Source organism: Cyanistes caeruleus, chromosome 6, assembly GCF_971803275.1.
Source record: "Cyanistes caeruleus chromosome 6, bCyaCae1.hap1.1, whole genome shotgun sequence".
NCBI lineage: Eukaryota > Metazoa > Chordata > Aves > Passeriformes > Paridae > Cyanistes > Cyanistes caeruleus.
The window spans coordinates 3,168,374-3,190,055 of NC_141706.1; the positions used below are offsets into that span (position 1 = coordinate 3,168,374).

A 21,682-nucleotide genomic window follows, 5' to 3' on the forward strand; every position below is an offset into this window, starting at 1 on the left:
AGAGCTGCATGTCAAGGAATAATGAGAGAAGACAAATCAACAGGCAACAACAATGCGAGCTGGGACTGGCTAGTGAAAGCTAAAGGCCTTTAGTCACTGGCAGGGAAATCTAAACATTCCCATATCTATGAAGCTGCTTCATTGTGCTGCAGTTGTTACTCTCGATGCTGTGCTGAAAAAGGGATCTCATGATTAAAAAGCCAATGTGTGGGGAATTTTGAGTCAAAGCACAGGCATCACAAGCAGCCTTTTGTAAAGCAAAGATACCATCTAGGCTGGTTATGTTTTCCTTTTGGCATATTTGTCACTGCAGATAGCACTTCACTGGAGACTAGGGGCAGCAGGGCTGTGCTGCTGAGGTGGTTGCAATGCTGCAGATGAGATTAAATGCACGTAAACTCCAAATCCTTTAGGATCCTCATGCTCAAAGCACGAGATGATCGCTGTTAAAATGAAGAGCCTAAAGCAAGCGAAAATGAGCTTTGATTTTGATACTGGTCAGTTTTTAAGTCTATTTGTTATCCCAGCATAATGTAGTTTTTATTACCTGGAGGCCATCCATTCACAAATGTCAAAGAAGTACCAGTTTTTAATTTTTTTTTTAGTATATATTTTCATCAGACCTGCACGTTATGTATTTATAAGAAAGGGATAGATTGCATTAAACACCACAACAGGCAGGACCCTCCTCACACAGCTAACCTGATTCCAGGAACAATTAATTACAGGTAGGAGGAACCCAGCACTTCTATAGCTAATTATCGTGTTTATACCTACTAATGCAGTTTGTGATGGAAATGCCAACTTCTGCTCAACCAGGAACGGAAAAGAGCTCCGCACCCCTTTCTCCCCCGACAACTTCTGTGCGCTGCTTGCTGTTTTCTGCAGGTGCCGATGCTCGGGCAGTGGCAGCTCCCCAGAGCTCTTCCCTGCCTTTGCTGGCTTTTCCCGGTGCTCCAGGTGCCGGTGGCCTCCATGGTGCCGTGTCCATCCCTTCCGAAGGTTTTCTGGGGCAGGATGCTCCGGGGGCCGCGCTCCGCAGAGCCGCGGATGGAGCTGGAGATCATTCCGGGGACAGGCTGGCCGGCCCTGGAGGAGAGGAGGAGGCATTTCTGGCTCACTGGCTCCTTCCCGTGCCCTATGGAAGGAGCCCGGCGGGGAGCAGCCCCTGGCTGGCTGCACATCGGGAAGAAGCCGGGGAGCCCGGAGCCGCCGCCGGGGGATTGCGGCTCACGGACAGCCCTGCCCGGCTCGTCCCGTCCTCCAGCCCAGCCAAGGGGCACCTCCCCGGGTGGCACGGGGTGTGGAACCCCCGCTGGCTCGGTGCCGGATCCCGGGCCTTTCCCGGGGGCCAGGCAGGCTGGGAGCGCCGCTGGGAGCGGGCAGGGGATGGAGCGGGGATGGAGCGGGGATGAGCGGGGATGGAGCGGGGATGGAGCGGGGATGGAGCGGGGATGAGCGGGGATGAGCGGGGATGGAGCGGGGATGGAGCGGGGATGGAGCGGGGATGGAGCGGGGATGGAGCGGGGATGAGCGGGGATGGAGCGGGGATGGAGCGGGGATGGAGCGGGGATGAGCGGGGATGGAGCGGGGATGGAGCGGGGATGAGCGGGGATGGAGCGGGGATGGAGCGGGGATGGAGCGGGGATGAGCGGGGATGGAGCGGGGATGGAGCGGGGATGGAGCGGGGATGGAGCGGGGATGGAGCGGGGATGAGCGGGGATGGAGCGGGGATGGAGCGGGGATGGAGCGGGGATGAGCTGGGATGTGATGCCTCGCCAGGCACCGCGATCAGCAGCAGGAGTGGAGAAGCAAAATCCTCACCGTGCTCTGAACAGCCTCTAATAGCCATTTTCACCCCTTTTTTTTCTTCCAGAGGTGTGTTACTTGTGGAGCCTGAAATCTGCCGTGATGCATTTGCTCAGTGTAACGCAGCAATTTCCAAGGGTCTTCTCTTTTCACCGCTGAAATTAGTGGGAGTTTTGCTATTGATTTCAATAGGAACGAGACATTTCTGTGCATTTGGTTAAAATGTATTTCATAATAACACCTTGTACTTTATTTATAAGCCCCTCCTAAGGCATTTCACAAATTATAGTCACACAAGAATTGATGTGTGAGCGCTGTCTTAATAACACTGTATTTTGTGTTTCAAATATTGTGTTCTAGATACAATATTTACATTTACAAGTGAAAAGGCTGCTAACCTAACAGTTATTGTTCAGAGCAGACAGATGATGAGCCATACATGCTGATGGTGAAGCAGACAAGCATGGGTGACACACGTGTTGGAGCCACCGAGCACATAGCGCCTTTAATTGCTTTTAAAAGGTAAGCACCAGGCAGCGTGTGGACAGCTGCTTTCTCACCCAGCCAAAGCACTGGAAGGGGGTTTCCCCTCTTCTTTTTAGCTAGGATTGTTTTATTTATAAGCAAGCAAAATTCCCCCATGGGCTGGTTCATTTTAGGCAGCCTAACTTGGGATTTATCTGTGGGGGTAAGATTACAGTAGCAGACAGCGACCCAGGACTGATAACACATTGCCTCCCCCAGGCTTTCCAGCCATTGGAGATCCCATTTCATTCACTTTCAATGGCCAAAGGTGTCTGGCTTTCTAATTTTTTTTTATTTTTAATTGATTTTTCTGGTATTATGGACTAAAATACATTATCTCCCCTTTCTCTGGGTAATATGTGCAGTTTAGAGTTATGCTAAGGATTAAATTTGTTGCACTTTTCCATGGTCAAAACAGCACTACAAAACATGTGGTTCTTTTACATTTTTTTTTTTCCCCCCCCCCAGTTAATTTCCATTTGCTTTTGTCCTCAGTTTCACCAGTTGAGCTCTGTGCCACGTGCACAGTCTTTGAGTAAATAGCAGAGGCTGGAGGAACCTGCAGGAGATGCAGAGTAGCAAAGATAGTACAGCTTGGATAGGAGCCAGTTTGGCAAGTTCTCGCTTTAGAGAGTATCTTAAATTAATTCCTCCCCCAGCATTCTCGTAGATGTGAAGAAAGAAAACCCCAGTGTATCAGCAGACAGTTAGGGTAGCTTACCCTGTAGAGTTCACTATCCTAAGACAGTTTGCAAAAGTGATCCTGTGGAAGACGAAGGTGTTTCCAGAGGCTCTGCAGAAATGAAACCTCACAGCATTTGATCACTCTGTTAATATGTACAGCTGATGTGTTGTAGATTTCAAAGAAACCTCCAGCTGCCTGTTGTTCTTTGGAAGGTGGCCCTTTGGAGAGAAGTCTCCAAGAAACCTGCTTTCCTTCAAGTTTTGGACCTCTGATGGCTGTTTTAGCACACTGAGAACTTCAGGGCCTTCTGTGCTGTTCCTTCCTGGTTATACCCCTGGTGAGAGGGTCCTGATTTTGGGAGTGTGTGTCTGGTGCTGGTGGGCTGAGTGCTGGAGCTGCTTTGCCCCCACAAAGGGCTGTGAAACTGTTTTTGCTGGGCTGGTAGAGGTCTCTGGTGCTGGAGCCTCACCGCCTGTGTCGAATTGCAGGTGGGTCAGATGGTGAGCAGAGGTTTTTTGAGTGACCCAGCAGGATCCTTGTTACCTTCAGGTGCCTGACAGGAGCTGTAAGCTGCCTGGAATCCTCCAGCAGAGGTTGCAGTTGCCTCCAGGCACCTGACAGACCTCACGTACTCTCTGGCAGCTAAAATTGGTGAGGGTTGCAAATTCCAGCTCTTCCTCTCCTGGGACATACAAGCTTTTCCAGCTGCACCAGAGGAGTTTGTAGATTCACAGATAACCTCCTTCAGGTCAGGCCTACACCAATGGATTTTGAGAAGTTTATGAACAGTTATTCCACAGAAATTACCTACAGGGCAACAGAAGGTCTCTGATTTACATGGAACTGCACACAGCAGATAAACATGTTCATCTTGTTACAATAAATATGTTAATTTACAATGGGTGAAGAAAATCTGCATTTCTCTCTGTAAATGTTTATGTTTTACCCTTTAGATTTTACTTGGCAAAGCTGGATTCATACTCAGCCTGTATTCTGCAGCTTTGTGTTTCAAATACTGCAGGGGAGAGTTATTTATTTTTAAAACTCCCCCGTCAGACCGGATTAAGTAAAAACCCTGCCATTTAAATTTTATAATTTTTTTTTTTTGCTTTTAAAGAAGCAAGTTGTCCACTTTGATTTCTCTGAATTTAAGTCAACACTGCTACTTTGCAAAGTACATATTCAAACCCTTAGATTCTTATTTAAACTAAGTTTTTTGTTGTCTCTAATGATTTTTCTGAGTTATGATTCAATTGCTCTGTGTGAACTGCTGTTGGTTTACACCTGTTTGGGCTAGGGTATATTTAAAACTTCACTGAGGCTTATAAAGTCAAGGACTGCAAAATAACTCCCCTGGAGTAATTGTGGCTCCATCCACTCTGTGTTTCCATCCTCTTTCCCTCTGTTTTGTTGGGACAAGTTCTATTTGCTTGTCTGAAGTTGGAGAATGGATAATGATGTTTGAAGCTCCTCAGCCATGAACCTTGGTGAGTTGGGATGAACCCCCTGGTTTTGAGGTGGCTCCTGGGAAGCTCCCACACAATCTCCCACACAGCTGGACCTTCCACTGTCTCCATGAATGTGCTGTCAAAATCCTTCTTGTGTTGTCAAAATTCTTCTCACTCCAGTAATTTTCCAAAATTGCTGAACTATCCTGGACACAGGCTGGGAAGAACCATAAATGGAAATTTCATCATGCTGGAGAAGTCTTCCAAATGCTTTCCTCTCTCAGTCACTCCCTATCTGGTCTTGGCTGAGTTGTTTTATTTGTTAGTGCTGTGCTCTGTCCTGGGCTCCTCAGCACAGGAGAGACGAGGAGCTCCTGGAACAGATCCAGTGGAGGGTAACAAAGGTGATGAAGGGACTGGAGCATCTCTTATGAGGATGGACTGAGGGAGCTGGGTCTGCCCAGCCTCCAGAAGAGAGGGCTGAGAGGAGACCCTGCCAGTGTCTGTCAGTTCTTCCATGGTGCCAAGCCATGGCACACAAGGCAACGAGCAGGAATCGATGCCCAGGAAACTCCACCTGAACACGAGGAAGAACTTCCTGCATGGCTGATGAAGCACTGGAGCAGGCTGCCCAGAGAGGCTGTGGAGTTGCCTCACTGAGATACTCCAAAACCATCCTCCAACCCCAGTCCAGTGCCCTGGGATGGCCCTGCTTGGGCAGGGAGGCTGGACCAGTGGCTCCCTGTGGTCCCTCCCAGCCTGACCCATCCCGTGTTTCCGTGATTAGCTCATCTTTTCCAAGGCCAAGCTGGTGGCAGGAGTTTTGTTACACAGATGGATGGCTGAGATACCTTTGTGCCTGACAAGTTCTGTGCCTGCTGGACCCATGGAGATGCTGAATGTGCCCAGGAAGGAGAGGGATGCACTAAAACTTCCCTGGTCAGGAATGAAGTGCTGCAGCTGCAGACAGCAGAGCTAGAACTGGTGTTGAGCCCTGCCAGAATGATCCCTGTCCTACTGACTTGAAACAGCTCAGGAAGCCAAATTTGTTTTGTAGCCATGCAAGTTCCAGGCCAAGAATGGTGCCCTGCACAAACAGACCTGGCCTCTGAGTAGAAGCTCTGACTTACTTTGCATTAAATAAATGCATTCTAAGAACTGCTGAAATGTTTCACTTGAGCAATAGATTTTAAACAGGTTTACAGCTCTTTCTGCACACAATAAACTATCTCAAAATACAGGCACTGAAAACAGCTTGATTTCATACCTAAATCCAATCCATTTATCCTTTCTGCTCTTCTCTAAGTCCAGCCCTGTGAGATTCCAGCAAGAGCTTTCTTTCGTGCATCTGCTTCAACCTGACTTCAAAAGAAGTGCACCAAAATCCACCAATTTCATGATTTTTAAAAGAATACCTCTGAAATGAAGTGCTGAGAACATTCTGAGGGTATGAATATTCAGACTCAAACTCTGCCAGCATAAAGACATTTTTTTTAAAAAAAAAATCTTGCTATATTTTGGGTTTTACATTTGTCTTCAATGCCAGAAGACATTAAAATACTTATTTATTTTTTTATTTTATTTTATTTTTAAATATATAGAGGAATATGCAATTAAAAATTCTCTAGATCTGCTAAATTGTAAAAGATCCTCTGGACCTTACCCTACCAGGTTGCTCCTGGTCTAAACTATCACTGACTTCTCTGGAAGACTTTTCAGATTAAGTTCTGCAGGTCCAGAAAATCCTCACGCAATAAAATGCTGAAAACACAGAAGGTGTCTTTGTTTTGATATGAACAGGAGGTCTGTAAATTAGTTTGATGTGCCTGATAACTTTCAATACTGTTTAAAGATAGAGTTAAAATAAGTAGCCAAGTTTTCAGCAGATGATCCAGGATGCTTGACAGTCCTGGAAGATCCATCTACTCACATGCACAGGGTTTTTTTTTTTTTCTCATTTATATTTGGGAAAAGAAAAAGGGTCTAACACTTGCTTATATCAAATAAAACCTGAAAAAAAAGAAAAAAGAGTGGTGGAAGTTTGGTTTTTTTGAACCCCCACCATGTGAGATGCCTTTTTTTTCCTAAGATGAAGAGGATTCACTTTCATTCTTTCCTTCTACACAGGTACATTTATTATTGAATAAGCACTATCATGTGATTAAAAAAAAAAGAAATGCAGGCAAGTCTTATGAGAAATGCACTCACATAGCTCACAAGAGAAAACAGAAATCCCAGGAGATGGCACTGGGGATAGGACTTGCTTCCACCATCTCTTAAAGACATCAAAACATCTTTCTTATTTCTGTTGTGCTCTGTAGTTATGATGTTTCTCCAGCACAGGCAAAAGAAGAACACTTTAACTAAATTTCTAATATATGATCCTGGATAAATACTCATTTAATACATGTGAGTGTGTGTGTTTGAGTTTAGCTCTTGTAGTACAGCCTCATTTTTACTGGGATGTGTTACAACCTCGTGGTTTCAGAGAAACTTGATTAGCACCACCAATACTGGCATGGTAAAAGATTAAGTTAGGCTTTTGAACTTTCCCAAAAGCTGTGTTTGGAACAGCATCACTACTTAATATAAAATTTAAACATCAAACCAGTTGTGTTCTACCACAGGTATCAAATCTGGAGTAGCTGAATGCCCATTTCCAGATGCTTGTAGCTACTGTTACAGAAAATTGAATTCAGCTGCACCCTGGAAATTGCTTTTGAAATGTCTTTACAAACAGAGAAAAAGACTTATCTATGATAATATTCTTCTCATGTTCCAAATACTTATATTTTGAAAACCTCAACACAACAGAAATTATATAAAGAATTCTTATTTGACATATTAAAGGCACAACGTTTTAAATTTCATTACTGCTTTCTTGACTGTGTGTCACAATTTCTGTAAAGATCAGGCTCTTGTGCTGAATTGGGAACGTCTTCACTGGGATGAATCTATTGTTTCCCTGCTGAGTTTGGTGGTTTCAGTTTGTAGCCTGCTAAAAAGTAGGAAGTGCTGCTTAAAAAATTGCAATAAACAAAATTCATTCTGCAATCTCTGTGGAGAGGAGCCCTCTGAGCAGGAGTGAGGGTGGCACAGATTTTCTGCCCAAGCCAGCAAGGGGCCTCTGGAGATGCCAAAAGGAGTTGGTAGCACATTGCCACAGCCTGTCAGAAGAGGCTGTGCCCATTCCTCGATTACCTGAGCTGCTCCCCTTAGTTAAATATTTGCCTTCAAGTCAAGGGAAGACAGAAGTGAAGAAGGATGTTTTGTACACAGGAGCTCGACAGGCACAGAGTGGCTGTGGGGAAAAGGCACAGAAAATCACCAGGTAAACATTTCTCTGGATTCCCAAATCAGAACTGCTGTTGGTGCAATGATGGAAATCTTTATTTTATCCACATTGTATCTACCCCATATCTACCCCATATCTAGCCTCTCTCTACCTGCTATCAGGTAGCTCACCCAAAGCTCTGTCTCACCCCTCAGCTTGCTGGATAAAGACACTGTCACATGTCACTGATAGGAGATTTTGGGAGAAAAGAAGAGAAATTTTGCTCCATGCCATAGGTAAACAACACTGTTCCACTCTCTAACACTTTACAAAACACCTTTAGTGACTCAGGGAAAAAAACCAAACTCATGCAGATTTGTAGAAGGAGCTCCTTTCATTACTCAAAACATTTGTCAGCTTTAATATCAGCCTGCTGAAGTTTTGGAAGCTGAAGCCTTCCAGATGCACAGGGCACACATCAGGGATGCACACACTGCTCACCCACAATTTTCAGGTAATATCTTAACTAGAAATGGGACTGTGATATTCCAGGATATTTTCTCCTCTGTATTTTAAGTCAATGACCTATTTAAATATGTTGGCAGCAATGTATATGTCTTGTGACTTTACATTCCACAAAGAAACGCTGTGTTTTGTGTTATTTACATTAAAAAGACATCCTATGTAAAACTTCACCTTTGTTAAAAACCACTTTATCCTAAGTATTTAAATTATTTCACGCTTTCAAAAGGCACAATTATGTATCTAATGAGAACTTCCATTCAGTGTTACACATAATACAAAAAAGAGAAAAAATGTTTGAGACATCAATGATAATATTTTAAATATGTTGGCATAGGAAAGTAGATGTCTTTTTTCTTCACTAAACTGACAGTTCTGTTCCGAAACTTTATTTTGAAAAGATTTTAAAAGGATTTGTGTCTTTAGAAATAAAAAATGTAACAGGCATATCTAAAAAATATAGAAGAGAAAACCTGATTGTTACTACTAATGAAATAGCTGATGACAAAATAGTAGTCTTTTTGATTTTGATCACAAAAAATAAACTGGTAGTGACAGGATATGATGGATAGATTTGACATCCTGGCAAATCACTGTCATTGATTCAATTATTCTAATTCAGAATAAAAGCTGTATACAGTATGTGTTTATGCTACAGTGGAGTTTTTTAAGTGATTGACATTCATCATATTAGTTAGACAGTTTTAAAAGCTATGTCTTTGTTTTACACAGCGTTGTCAAGAGAAAAAAAAAAAATAAAGTAGAACCTGGATTGCAGAAAAAAAAAAAAAAAGAAAAAAAAGCAAACCACTTCCCCAAGTCTTGGTTCCAAACCCATCAAAATATGTTACCATTATTGCATCCTATTAACACGTTCTTTGAAGACTCAATTTCACTCCAGCCATGTAATACACTATTATAAAGACGAAATTTTGAAACTGTAATGCAATCTTACAGCTGGGTGGCTTGGAAGTTCTGCAGAGAAGAAGATATTACCTTTCAAAATGGAAGTCAGCCTCAGAAGAAAGAATGCAAACCACTTTAATTCCCAGGTCAGCTTTGCTTCACTGTTCCTTTGTTTGATGAGAGAGACACAGGGATGGATACAGAACAGTTAGAAGTTCACAAATTGTATATCTGAGGGTACAAAAGCCTGAATTACTTGTGTATTCTGCCCTGCTTTAGACCAGCTCGCTGTGATATCCTTCCCCGAGCTCAAATGCACTCCTCTGGTTTCCCAGCATTAATGTAGCTGTCGGTTTGAATTTCAATCTTGAATTATGTCTGTTGACATAATTTCATAGTGCTGACTTCAATTGTTTAGGATTACTGTTTTGAACTACATAAGGAAATCAATTCTTTCCTCTCTGGTTAGGAAATTCCATTCAAGTGCATTTTAATGCATGTAGTAAGCCATAAGGCAAAGCAATTATCTATAATATATTCTGATTTAAACCCCCCCATCCTCAATTACTGGCATATTAAAATAAAAATTATCTTACATATTATAAATTTATTGTTACATATATTATAAAATGGTGTAGAGATTTCATGAAATTTAAGAATGGTATTTCAATTACAGAAATGAATGGTTTTTTAAAAGTGTGTAGTTTGCTGTTTGAATAACACATGACAATGAATTGCTTAGTTCCATTCCTTTATTTCAATAAACTCATTAATCATACAAAATATTATATGTAAAGTATATAAAAAAATATTTTTGGAATAATGTCCCTTTATTTTTAATGTAGAAAAAAAAATAAATTAGAAATTAAAGGGTAACGGCAATTTTTTTGTATTTTAAGGAAAGGAACAAAATACAACCTGTTTCCAATGGAGCAGAACAATGGCAGGACCCAACACAACAGAAGCTAAATCCAAACAAGACCAAAATTAGTACAAAAAAAGCAGAGTATAAAAAAAAAAATAATAAAAAAAAAATAAAATAAAAAGAAAAGGAAGGCATCATATAACAACATTTATTTTTTAAAGACTGCTGGGTCAAATCATTAAGAAAAATATTTATATAAGTCATTAACACTCCTAATTAGAGTGTCACATAAATGAGGGTGAAGCTGCTAAGTAGAAATCACTAGAAGTCCAGGTGCTTCTTGCCGATGGCCATGGCGCCACATCCTGAGCTCAGCAGTTTGGCGGATCCTGCCAGATCCTGTTTGCTCGCACGGCTCACTGTGTCTGACAAGTCTGGAGGCAAATGCAGCCGCTGTGGCAGGAGATTTTCAGGAGGGAGAGGCAGAGAGAGACGGGGAGAGAGAGAGAGAGAGAGAGAAAAACACAGAGAGAAGAAAAAATAAATGCGGTAGAATTGGTTTTGCGTATTTCGAAATGCAGTCCTTCTCCCGACTGATCCGTGTTTACCCATACAAATAAAACACTTCCCAGACACCAGGCTGACCTGGCAACAGTTTTTTTTTTTATGTTTTCAATATATTGGATTCTGTAAATTGGAATAGATTTTTTTTTTTTTTTTCCTTATGAAAATTTTCTAAACAAAATACAAATTTGCTGAAGGTATTTAATTATATCTATGGGCATTCTCCCTTTAAAAACCAGTGTTTTGTCTGCATGTCAGCCTCTACATCAAATTATTTCATTTCTACAGTGCTACAGAATAAGTGTAGCTTTATTTTAAATATGCACACATGGTGACAAGAGTCTGAAAATAAATTACATGATGGTCAAAAGATGGAGAGGGCTCACCCTGGTTGCACATTACTCTGCTACGTGTTTCCTCTTCATATGGCTAGTGGCTAATAAACCCAAGCAGTGACAGTAGTTGCATTTGTATAAGGCAATCATACATGTTAATCAAAGCCTGCCCTCCCCAGTGAGTTGTAGGAACATTAAATCCAGTTTACAGATGGAGAAACAGAGGTTACATGGCTGCACATGGCCCTTGCACATGGTCCTTGCACAATAAACCTTATTTTTCAACTATGACAAAAATATTTCCACCCTCCCTCTGAGGGTCTTTTATACTGGAGATATATAAAAGACATGACAATTAGCTTTTGTAAACTAAGGTGGAAATGAATGTAAAACTGAGGCTTTACTTGCTTAATTACTGGCTTGCTTTTGGACCCAGAGAGGCACTGAAAGCTGGTCAAACGAGGCAGCTGAGCATCTTCTGCACAGTGCAATAATTTATGAAATTGGTATCATGGAAGGAGCGTATTTCTTGAAAGATTTAGTAGGCAAAGGCTAAACTGGGTGGTTCTTTTAAAATGCACACGCTTCTGAAGGAACAGGAGAACAGCAGTGGCTGCAAAACTGTATCAGGAGGCTGTGTGGACTATCCTCATTATCAGCTTTTCCTGCATTTTTGCTTTTGCCACACATCAACACAGCTTCCTTTTCTTCAATGCTTTTGGAACTTCTGTATCCTAAGAATTTGATTAAAAAGCATAGGAAATCTTTGAATTTACAATGAGCTGACTGTTGAATTCCTTGCTGGTTCTGAGACTCTGCAGCTGGGTTTAACCTGGGAGATGCTCCCAAGGGCTTCCTACCCCTGGCCACCCCTGGCTGGGAGTAGAACTGTGTTGTTATTTTCTCCAAGGGAAGGAAATGCATGAAGTAATGCATGAGGAGCAGGAAAGTCCAGGGTGAGATGCCATTCCCCAGTGCTGCAACAGGAGACAGGTGTGTATTTACTGACAGCATTTTGCCTGTGAAACACAACCCACATCTCAAGCCCCACTCCCTGTAAATACCACGCAGGAACTGCATGAAACCAGTGCTGAGGCAGAGAATCCTTCACTCACAGCTCTCCCCTTTCTCCAAGGAAGGTTAAGCCTGGCTGTGGCTGTGGACTGCAGCCCATGATTCCTCATTTCTGCCTCAGCACAACACAAACAGGGCACGAGCCTTTCTCCTCTGGCTGCTGAGCAGAACTGGGAAGAGCCAATGTTCAGCGTGGATTGCACGGGAAGGGCTGAAACCACGGAAAAGCTGAGGAGAAGGAGAAGCTGGGAAGCACAGGGGAACCTTGGCAGATCTTTCAATTGCATTTTCTTTCTAAAAAAGTGTACAGTGCTTGGCTGGCAGGGGGATGTGGGAGGTGGAGAGACGAGTGAGCTGATCCAGCCTTCTCCCGCTCCCTGTTGGCATCTCCGCGCCCCGACCAAATGGATTCTGAGCAAGGTGATGAAGAAAAAACAGAACCAAGACTCAGCAAACTCATCTGAGGCAGGGACTAACTAAATATCACAGACAGGGAACAACTGCAAACCCTGCCACACCACCCTGGACTTAAAAGTGTGGTCAGAAACCAAAAAAGTCTTTTATGTCAAGCCCGTGTTCATTTGCTAATATTTATTCTAAACAGAAAATTGACAGAAGAATGTCTATAAAATTGCAAAGATTTAGATAGGAAAAGGACAAAAATTAAAGATCCTTAGATTGGATGTTGGAGGTGAGTTAGGCTTTTACAGATGTGTTTGTTTTGATACAGAATTTCATTATACAGGCATACACTCTCCTTCCCCATCCTCTTCAGTGAAGAGTGTGCACAGTGCTCATTTAGTGACTGGCTATTCCTTTAGTGACTGGCTATTCAGGATTTTATTTTCTTGTCACTGTTTACTCTGAACTTCTCTGACATATTTATTGTACACTATTCAGACCTTGTTCTGAAGGCAGAATGGCTTTTCAATAGCACATGTCAGTATATAGCACTTGAATGCCTCACAAATGCCAATGGTGTTATTTTCCTAATATTCTTGTGAGAGAAGGCAGCAAAGTTACCTCCATTTTAGAGACAGGGAATCGAGGTATATAAAACACACAGAAAAAGGATCTACTAATTTCAGAAACAGAATCTGAGGCAGTTAGGACTTGCTTTTCCAGACTGTTTAGCATTTTACAGAATTTCACATGTTTAAATGCCAACTTCATTTGCAGCTGGGTGCTGGGTACCTCTTCAAGAGCCCCCAAGTCAGGTACTCAGAAAGCAAGAGACACAAAATAAGAGCATTGAAACAAAAATGCTGTGTTGAAGCAACATAAGCACACAGAAGTTCACTGGTATTGGCAGAGACACACATCATACCTTCCATTACATCCTTCCATGTCTTAATTATGAGACCATTCCCCCTGAAATCCTTTCCTCTACAATCCATTCCTCTACAATCCCAACTTTCAAACATTATAAAAAATTGCTGGTTCTGCAGGAAGCACATTTCACTGCATGTATTACATTCATCCTCAGATCAGATGTATTCTGAACAGCAAACCACACTAGAGTCTTTTGAAAACAGCTGAGTATTATCCTGTCATTAAGACCTGAATCACTGGACACACACACACACACCTTCCCTGTGATATTCTGAATGATATTTCAAAATATCATTCCTTCCATTTCCTGTGTGGAGAAATTTTCAGTGTCGAGAAATTTTCTCTGTGCCCATAAACAGGACTGAAAATATTAATCCTAAGAAAGATTTTAACACCATTTAAAAATATTCTAAATGTTAAGCCACAGGAATGTTAAATAAACAGGAGATTAATTGTATGGTCTTATACAGACATCTATAGGTTAAGCAACTGGCCCTTATTTTTAGCACCAACAGGGACATTGTGGTCCCTTGAACTGAGGCAGTAAGGGATGGTATGGACAGGCTGTGATCCTTCTGGAACACCAGCACCACAGAACAGACATTTTCACAGATATTTGCTGACCACAGAGAAACAAACACATTTAAAGTCCCAGTTAAGCACAAAATCTTTTCTGGTGGACAGACTTCTCTACTGTTTCTGAGGCTCTGACCTCCATTCCTTTCAAGCTCTCTTTCTTTGATCAGTCTGGTAAGAATCAGATTTTGCTCACATTAGCAATCCCAATCCTTGTCCAGGCCTTCCATCCTACAACTACTTCTTGTGATAAAAATGTCTCATCTCTGGTTATCAGCAGTCCCCAGTCTCAGCTTTCTGCATCCAAGCTCTTTATTCTTGTTCTCTGTGTTTCTCTTGCCTCTGTTTCCACCCCCTGCTCCTGTTCCTAAAGCCTAGGTTCAAATTCAGCACCAGGCTACCCTTCATTGCCTCCACCCCTTGTGTTCCTCATCCCCTTGTTTGTTCTCCTCCTCTTCTCACCCATCTGTCCTCCTTTTCCCCTGCTGGAACTGCTTCCCATTCCCATTCCCATTCCCATTCCCATTCCCATTCCCATTCCCATTCCCATTCCCATTCCCACTCCCATTCCCATTCCCATTCCCATTCCCATTCCCATTCCCATTCCCATTCCCACTCCCACTCCCATTCCCATTCCCATTCCCATTCCCACTCCCATTCCCATTCCCATTCCCACTCCCATTCCCATTCCCATTCCCATTGCCATTCCCACTCCCATTCCCATTCCCATTCCCATTCCCATTCCCATTCCCATTCCCACTCCCACTCCCATTCCCATTCCCATTCCTGCTTCCTCTCCCTCTCCCCAGCTGTGGGCACAGGCAGTGGCTCCCCTGCTCCTAAAAGCAGATAAATGCCTAGAGAAAAGTCAAGCTGAATGCACTGAGTGTGCCAAACAGGTGGGTTTTCACAGGCCAGCAAAAACCCATCCCAGGCCTAAATGCTAGGCACAAAATGATTTTAAATAATTTAAAATATTCCAGAAGCACAAAACTTTCTGTAGCTGAGAGCAAGCTGGCATGGTAACAGTATTTTAAGGCAAAATGGTCATAATGTGGCAAAAGTAAACATGCAAGTGAAAATAGGATCCTATAATCATTCTCCTTGGGATAACTTCTTAAAAATTTTATCAATGGATGGTAAAGTTTATCAGAGAAAAACTAGGGAATGCTGGAGTAAACTTCCTCTGTGCAAAGTTATTTGTGTATCTGCATTATTACAGCGTGTTTAATTACACGATCACACAATATTTTCACCAACAGAGACTGTCAGGGAGGTTCAAAATTGGGATCTTCAGAATCAAACTCTTAATTTTCATTCACTGGCTGAAGAAAGAAGTGGCTCTGGAAGAAGGATGTTAGGGAAGGGGCTTGGTGTGAGTTTTGGTGCTCTGTTTTGGGCAGCCCGGAAGGCTTTGCAGGGTAGGAACAATTACACTGAAGCCAGCTAAGCACACAGCTTTAGGGCATGCATTACGAAAGGAAAACAGTTTAGACAAAACTTATTACATACTTTGTGTCTGCTCCTCCCTGTGCCTGAAGAAAACTTCTAATTACTTCATTTGTTCTCAATGGGGGAAAAAAAAATAAAGGCAGAAGTGGAAGATGAGATTATGTAAAAGGACAGCTCAGAAGGGATACAGAGCAATCAGTCCCAGCACAGAGGATCAAATACTCACTGATGGTTTTGTGGGATGTAAAGATCCACATCATGGCTATTCCAGGAACTTCCAGTGGGCTATGTTTGGTTGGGGTCCATTTATTTTTTAAAATCTACCATACAAAAATATTAGCAAGTGTATCTTACTTTAGATTGTTTTAGAGAGGGCTACAAAAATCAAATATTCTCTAAAATGCTTTAAGCAATAAAGAATACAACATCTTTTAACAACAATGTGATAAGCAGATATATGCATATTGGCACACATCTAAACCCCAAGTAATTCTGTATATCACTCCAAGATCATTATTGTATTTTTGTACCTATTTTAAGTGTAATTCTGTAGCAGAAAATTGCATAATAGTATGAGTGTTGCATAATCACTGAATCTCATTAAAAATGAGGTGATACTTTGTTCTTGATTTGATTCATATTAAGGTAATTTCACTGAAGCCAACCTTGCGACTCTGTTAATAACAACGGGGCCCAAACTTCCCAAAAATCTTTACAATTCATTTATTTGGATCTTTCACAAAAAAAAAAAAAAAAAGCTTATTAGTCTACTATGGCTGCAGCCCTGCCTTGGGGCAGGGAGATGGGTTAATGACCTCTCTAGATCCCTTCTACTTCCATTTGCTACAACTCCATGAAGACTGAAGTCTCCAAAGCCAGAGGGATTTGGTTTAGGGGGCAAGAGGGGGATGGGGAGAAGAATTTTAGGAATGCTGGGAAAATGAAAGATGCAGACTCTTAGTTGGGGAGCTTTACATCCTACTTACTTCTCTTTGAAGCAGAACTCTCCCCATCCCATAAAGCCCCCACAAGCCAGAATGGGAGCAGATTGTGGCAGAAAGCCCAAGTTCCTGGCACTGTTTGCTCCTGCTTATCCTGCCCACAATCCACCACTTGCATGATGTTTTCCCCTTCATGGCTTTTTATTATCACCTAACTTTTAATTACCAGTAGCAATTTCTACCTTTGGTCTGAATAGAAACACAAAGATGTGCAGATACAAAACTGAATTTCTAATAGAAAAGTTTTTCTCAAATATTTGACATGGAGGTTTTACTACAAGTTTTGTCTTCTTCTCTTGCCAAGCTCAGGAGTTGAGGGGCACCAGATATCTGTATTCTGATGAAATTAATGCTCTTTTATAGGATATGTAGTCTACTGGAGTGACACAGCACTTCTATTGACATAACTTTACAATTACTCACATTGCAAAATATCATCATGAAAATAGACAAAAATTTTATTACTGCCACCCAGTAATAAAACTTTGGATTTAATGTAAGTTCACTTCTCAATGACTAACCAACAAGCACTTGGCCACTGAAGACATTATTAGCTCTCTCACCAAGGAACAGAAAAGTCAACTGGCCTAGACCTGTGTCAGGCAGAAATCTTATGGTTTTTGTGAAATTTGGTTCATAAATAATGAAGGTGTCTCACAACCCACAATATTTAATCTTGTGGAGAGAATGGAGCCAAACTATTCTCTTATAGCTCCATTTCAGTGTCACACAAACCCTTCTTAAATCATTCACTGTGAACCTTTTATGTTACAGTTTGCTCAGTATTTTAACAAATTCAGGAGATAAAACAGTTGGTAACTATTCTTCTGTATAATGGACATGAATTCAGTTTATTCTTGTTCTGCTATATTCATTGACACTACATCACCATTTGTTGATCACAGGAATACACCCATTTTCTAAATTGGTCATAAAGAACAAAAGACTTGATTTTAAAAAGAGCATCCTAAAATTTTCTAACATTTTCAGGTAACTGTGATTGACTTTTAAGAAACTAAAACTATGTCATGTTAAAATGATTACACCTACCATATGCATGTCCTATTTATATTTTTTAAAATGTCTTTTATTTTCTTTTTTTATTTTATTATTATAATTTCTTTTAGTATCATTATTTTATTTATTTATTTTTTTTTAAGTTGAAGCACAACCAACTTAAAAAAAAGTTAACTATTGCTAAAAAAGATGTTGAGAGAAGGCTTCCAGTAAGAATAACTGAGAAATAAACTTCTACCTATATAAGTCTGTTTGCTAAAGGATAGATAATACCAGTGAGGATATCTGAATACAATTCTTAAACTCTTATTTTTTGTCACTTAGAGAATGTAAAATAAAACCAGGGCAATTCTCACTTTCACTTCAGTTACAGAACTGTGATTCAGTAATTGTGGGTTTCCAATAGTACAAAGAGATTATTTGAACAGCATTTTGAAGGACACATGGCAAAATTAAGAGCCATTAATAAACCTACTTCCTTTTATGATAGATTTTGCAAAAAAATCCATTTTCTATTTCAGAAAATACATTTCTTTTCAGTGTATCTGCTTTACAGAAGGGATATGATAATATCCAGGAGAATTCAATTCGAACTCTGCTGATTTGCTTGGATGTGCCACATGGTACAGTTTCTGTTTTCTGACCAGAAATCTGTATTGCTGAGTCTGAATTTAAAGCTTACTTTTATAACACTGGCTGCTGTTCAGAGCTATTTGTTTGTACCAACACAATTCAATTCTGTACATGTTTGTGTAAAATGCATCCCTGGGGTATTTTGGGTGGCTGAAGAAGTTCCAGTTCCAGACTGAGTAGAGGTGAGTGTTTTTATGGATTTTATGCACCTCCAGTCATTATTTTCAGTGGCAGGAAAGTACAGACAGTTGTCCAAATTCCAAAGAAAAATTCCAACATGTGGATTTGTTACATGTGAAGTGACTCAAGTGAAACAAAAAAATACCAGGAAGATTTGGCTTCTCTGACACCTGAGAATTCCCAGTGCTTGGCACCATGAATTGCCCTTAATCACATATCCAAAGAACAGACCTTTTTTATGTTCTAGCTGTGAATAGATAATGAATAATTATCTATTATGGATAATGAAGAGGTTCCCTGTCTTATAAAAAGGGCTGGATCCATCAGTAATGGTCATAGGCTGCCCAAAGACTGCAGGTGCTCAACTGCTTGTCTGATTCAAAATTCAGGGAAACCAGGGGCAATCTCACAAGCAGAACTGGACTAAAAATTTACATAGCACACTACAGGGATGCTGATATAGCTCTTACCAAGCACAAATTGAAAGACTGTCTCTGTCTTGAAGAGTTTATGGTCTGAATACACAAAATGGGCACAAAAATACACAAAAAGGAAAAAAAGCCAAAATATCAAGGCAGAAGGAAAAACGTTATGATATACAAATACTGTATTAATGCCAAATCTTTTGGTTTTTTTTTTTTTTATTTCTAACTGAAAAAGTAATGTTTAGAAAGATGAGTGAAAGAGAACAGCCATAGGGAAAGAAATTAAATGACAAAGAGGAAAAGATGGAGTGAAGAAAGGGAAAGATGGAGGAAGAGATATATTAATCTAGGCATGTTAGAGTTGAGATTGGAATATATTGTCTAAATCCTGAAGGGAAATACTGTTCTAAATTCAAGCAGTAGTTCATGAGTCTGATGTTATCATCTGTGTCCAAAGCAGGGACATTTCTCCTGTGGATCTGTTCTTTCTGCTGGATATCTCCTCCCTGAGCTTACGTAAGAGGAGCGTGGGCCCCGTGATGCAAGCCTGAGTAACTCCAGGGCTCTCAGGACAGCCTGGGTGGATGCTGATGTTAATGTCACATTCTCTTCCCTGACAAATTCTTTCAGCCTAATTGCAGCTGTCCACAAGTCAGCCATTCAGTCTAACCTACATTAGAGACTCAGGCTGGGATGACTCCTCCTTGCAAGTGCTTGTCCATATCTGCTGATTATTCAGGAAACCTGAGTGACTAGCTGAAACCAAATTCTTAACTTGGAGTCTAAAAGGTCAACGGGAGGAATTCAGTCCTACAACTCCATGAAGCTTCTCACTGAATCAGTGCCTGCAGTGCCTACTCCTTCTTTGAATGACATTGCAACATGCCACGGAGTACAGATTTCGTATCACACCACAGATGGTTCACTGGAAAGGTTCCAGACTTGCTGGTGATGCCCACGATACTCTACAACAACTTGAGTCTCTCTACTGGGAAGCTTGAGAAGTGTTCAAACAAAAGCTGTGTATGTGAGGAGGAGGAAGGAGAAACAGCACTCAGGGCAGAAGCATCTGCTCCAGGATTACAGTGTTACTGTCACCCTCTAAAATTTCAGCTAAATTGAAAACCTAAACAAATATTTGAGTTTGCATCCAAAACTATCTGGTAAAGTTCACTGTAATTTTCCAGGCTTCTGTCTCAGTTTCTGTCATGTCTCAAAAAACTCATTAATACCCTCCTTTAAAACCCATTATTGGGGGTGTGCAACTGCAGCAACTGACTGATAAGGTGTGTTCTGCCTCTTGATAAAATCATCCAGATAGATCCAACACTTCACAGAAAGGTTCTGCCCCAAAACAGGCAACTCTCACTGCCAAATCTCCATTTCAATGATGGCTTGCCAGCTCAAAAAGTAAATGTTAGCTGGGGGGGGAGGGTTATTGTTTTATACCAGGAACAGCTCTGTACTCTGTATTTACTTTTTAAAGTCAGCTGGAATTAGAAAATTTCCATTGCTAGGCAGCCCAGCACGGCTGTAAAGCATTTCTGGGTGTTCAGACCTGGAGCAGGCGCTGCTCACAGGGAAGATTCATTACCCCAGTTCCACTGCCCACCCGTCCCTCCTCCAGACACCAGGGCTTCAGCAGCAGGGAAGTGCCTCAACCTGGTGCACAAACACATTACACAGACCAGAACACAATTACCACATTTGTAAAGCTTCAGGGATAGCAACAATTTAATAGCTCTTTGAAGCAGACTAATTTTCTGGAGCTTCTTGTATTTTTATATTTTTTTTTAATGTTAAAATTTATTATTTTTAAAAATTATCAATTATAATGAATTATTATCAATTATTCTTAAATATTCTCAAATATTCTCAAATTGTTATTGTTATTGTTATTGTTATTATTATTTTATTATTATTATTATTATTATTATTATTATTATTATTATTATTATTATTATTATTATTATTATTATTATTATTATTATTATTATGCTTTTCATGCATGGACAAGCTCTTCTTTGCTTACAGGTAATTTCTGGGTCTGTTTTTTTATTTTTATATGTGGAGGAACATAAATTATTCAATCACTTTAAAACAGTGCGAAAGAAGTTAAAAAAGACTATGTAAGTGCAAGTATTTAAAAACAAGTATCATTTAGATAGATAAATGTATTCCTGGTTTACAAAACTCTGCACATTTACAAACCAGGGCTGACCAGTTTATTTTTGCAGCTTTTCATAAGCTAGAAACTTCAGCTCTGCAGTGGCAAATGCCACTGGGAGACACTTCATCCTAAGGCAAAAAGCAGGTCAGAAGAGGAAAAATAAAAAGGTATTTCTGCTATCATTGTCTCCTCACCCTGAAACTGGCACTGATATAGGAAGTATGTTCAGTTCCTGTAACTCCCAGGTAAGGATGCAGACATTACATAATTCATATTCTAATATCTCTTCAGCACTAATCCCCCGTGACTCAGGGCTACAGCTGAAAATTCCAGGTAACAAAGCTTTTTTCTACTGTTACTTCCAAATAATCTTTAGACTTCAGAAATCCCCAAAGTGTTATTTAATATCTGTAGTATTGGCTTAACCTGTTTTGGTTAGAAAGCTCGTGGTTGCATATTTTTATTAAGTGATTAATATTACTTATTAAAAGGAGAGAAAAATTGCCTTGGTGACCGAGTGGTGATTCTGCCCACCCTTTGGGAAACCCATGCTTTTAAAGGAACTTTAAACACAGAATGAGAAGGGGGAAAGGTTAAAAGACAGGTCACACTAATTTCTTTTTAAACAGCTCTGTTTCAGACAGTAGGTCTCGGTGGAAATGAAAACAAATATATTAAATATGAATGACAGAAACTGGTATCACATTAAATGCGAGACTTTTGTAGCTAATTTTGATTAAAATAAACATTGCTATTTATCAGAAAGTTAGGGGGAGGGTTGAACATTTTGAGCAGATTCCTACATCAAAAAATGTGTTTTGTAAAGAAACTATATGTCAAATTATAGCTATTTGCTTTCAGCTTTCAGTTATTTCGTTTTGTACTTTTC

General features: G+C 40.7%; 1 protein-coding gene across 3 annotated transcripts in view; it reads right to left on the reverse strand.

Annotated features, from left to right (window-relative positions):
* Nucleotides 1-9,903: 9,903 nt before the first annotated feature.
* Nucleotides 9,904-21,682, reverse strand: part of ELP4 (elongator acetyltransferase complex subunit 4) — a 136,370-nt gene continuing 124,591 nt past the window's right edge. For 2 of the 3 annotated variants that reach the window (XM_086892581.1, XM_086892578.1), the window contains one exon: nucleotides 9,904-10,487. In XM_086892581.1, the coding sequence (XP_086748707.1) occupies nucleotides 10,356-10,487 (132 nt within the window). In that variant the 3' untranslated portion in view covers nucleotides 9,904-10,355. Of the gene's footprint in view, nucleotides 10,488-15,593; nucleotides 15,688-21,682 lie in introns of all 3 variants that reach the window. The other variant, XM_086892580.1, reaches the window with a different exon arrangement.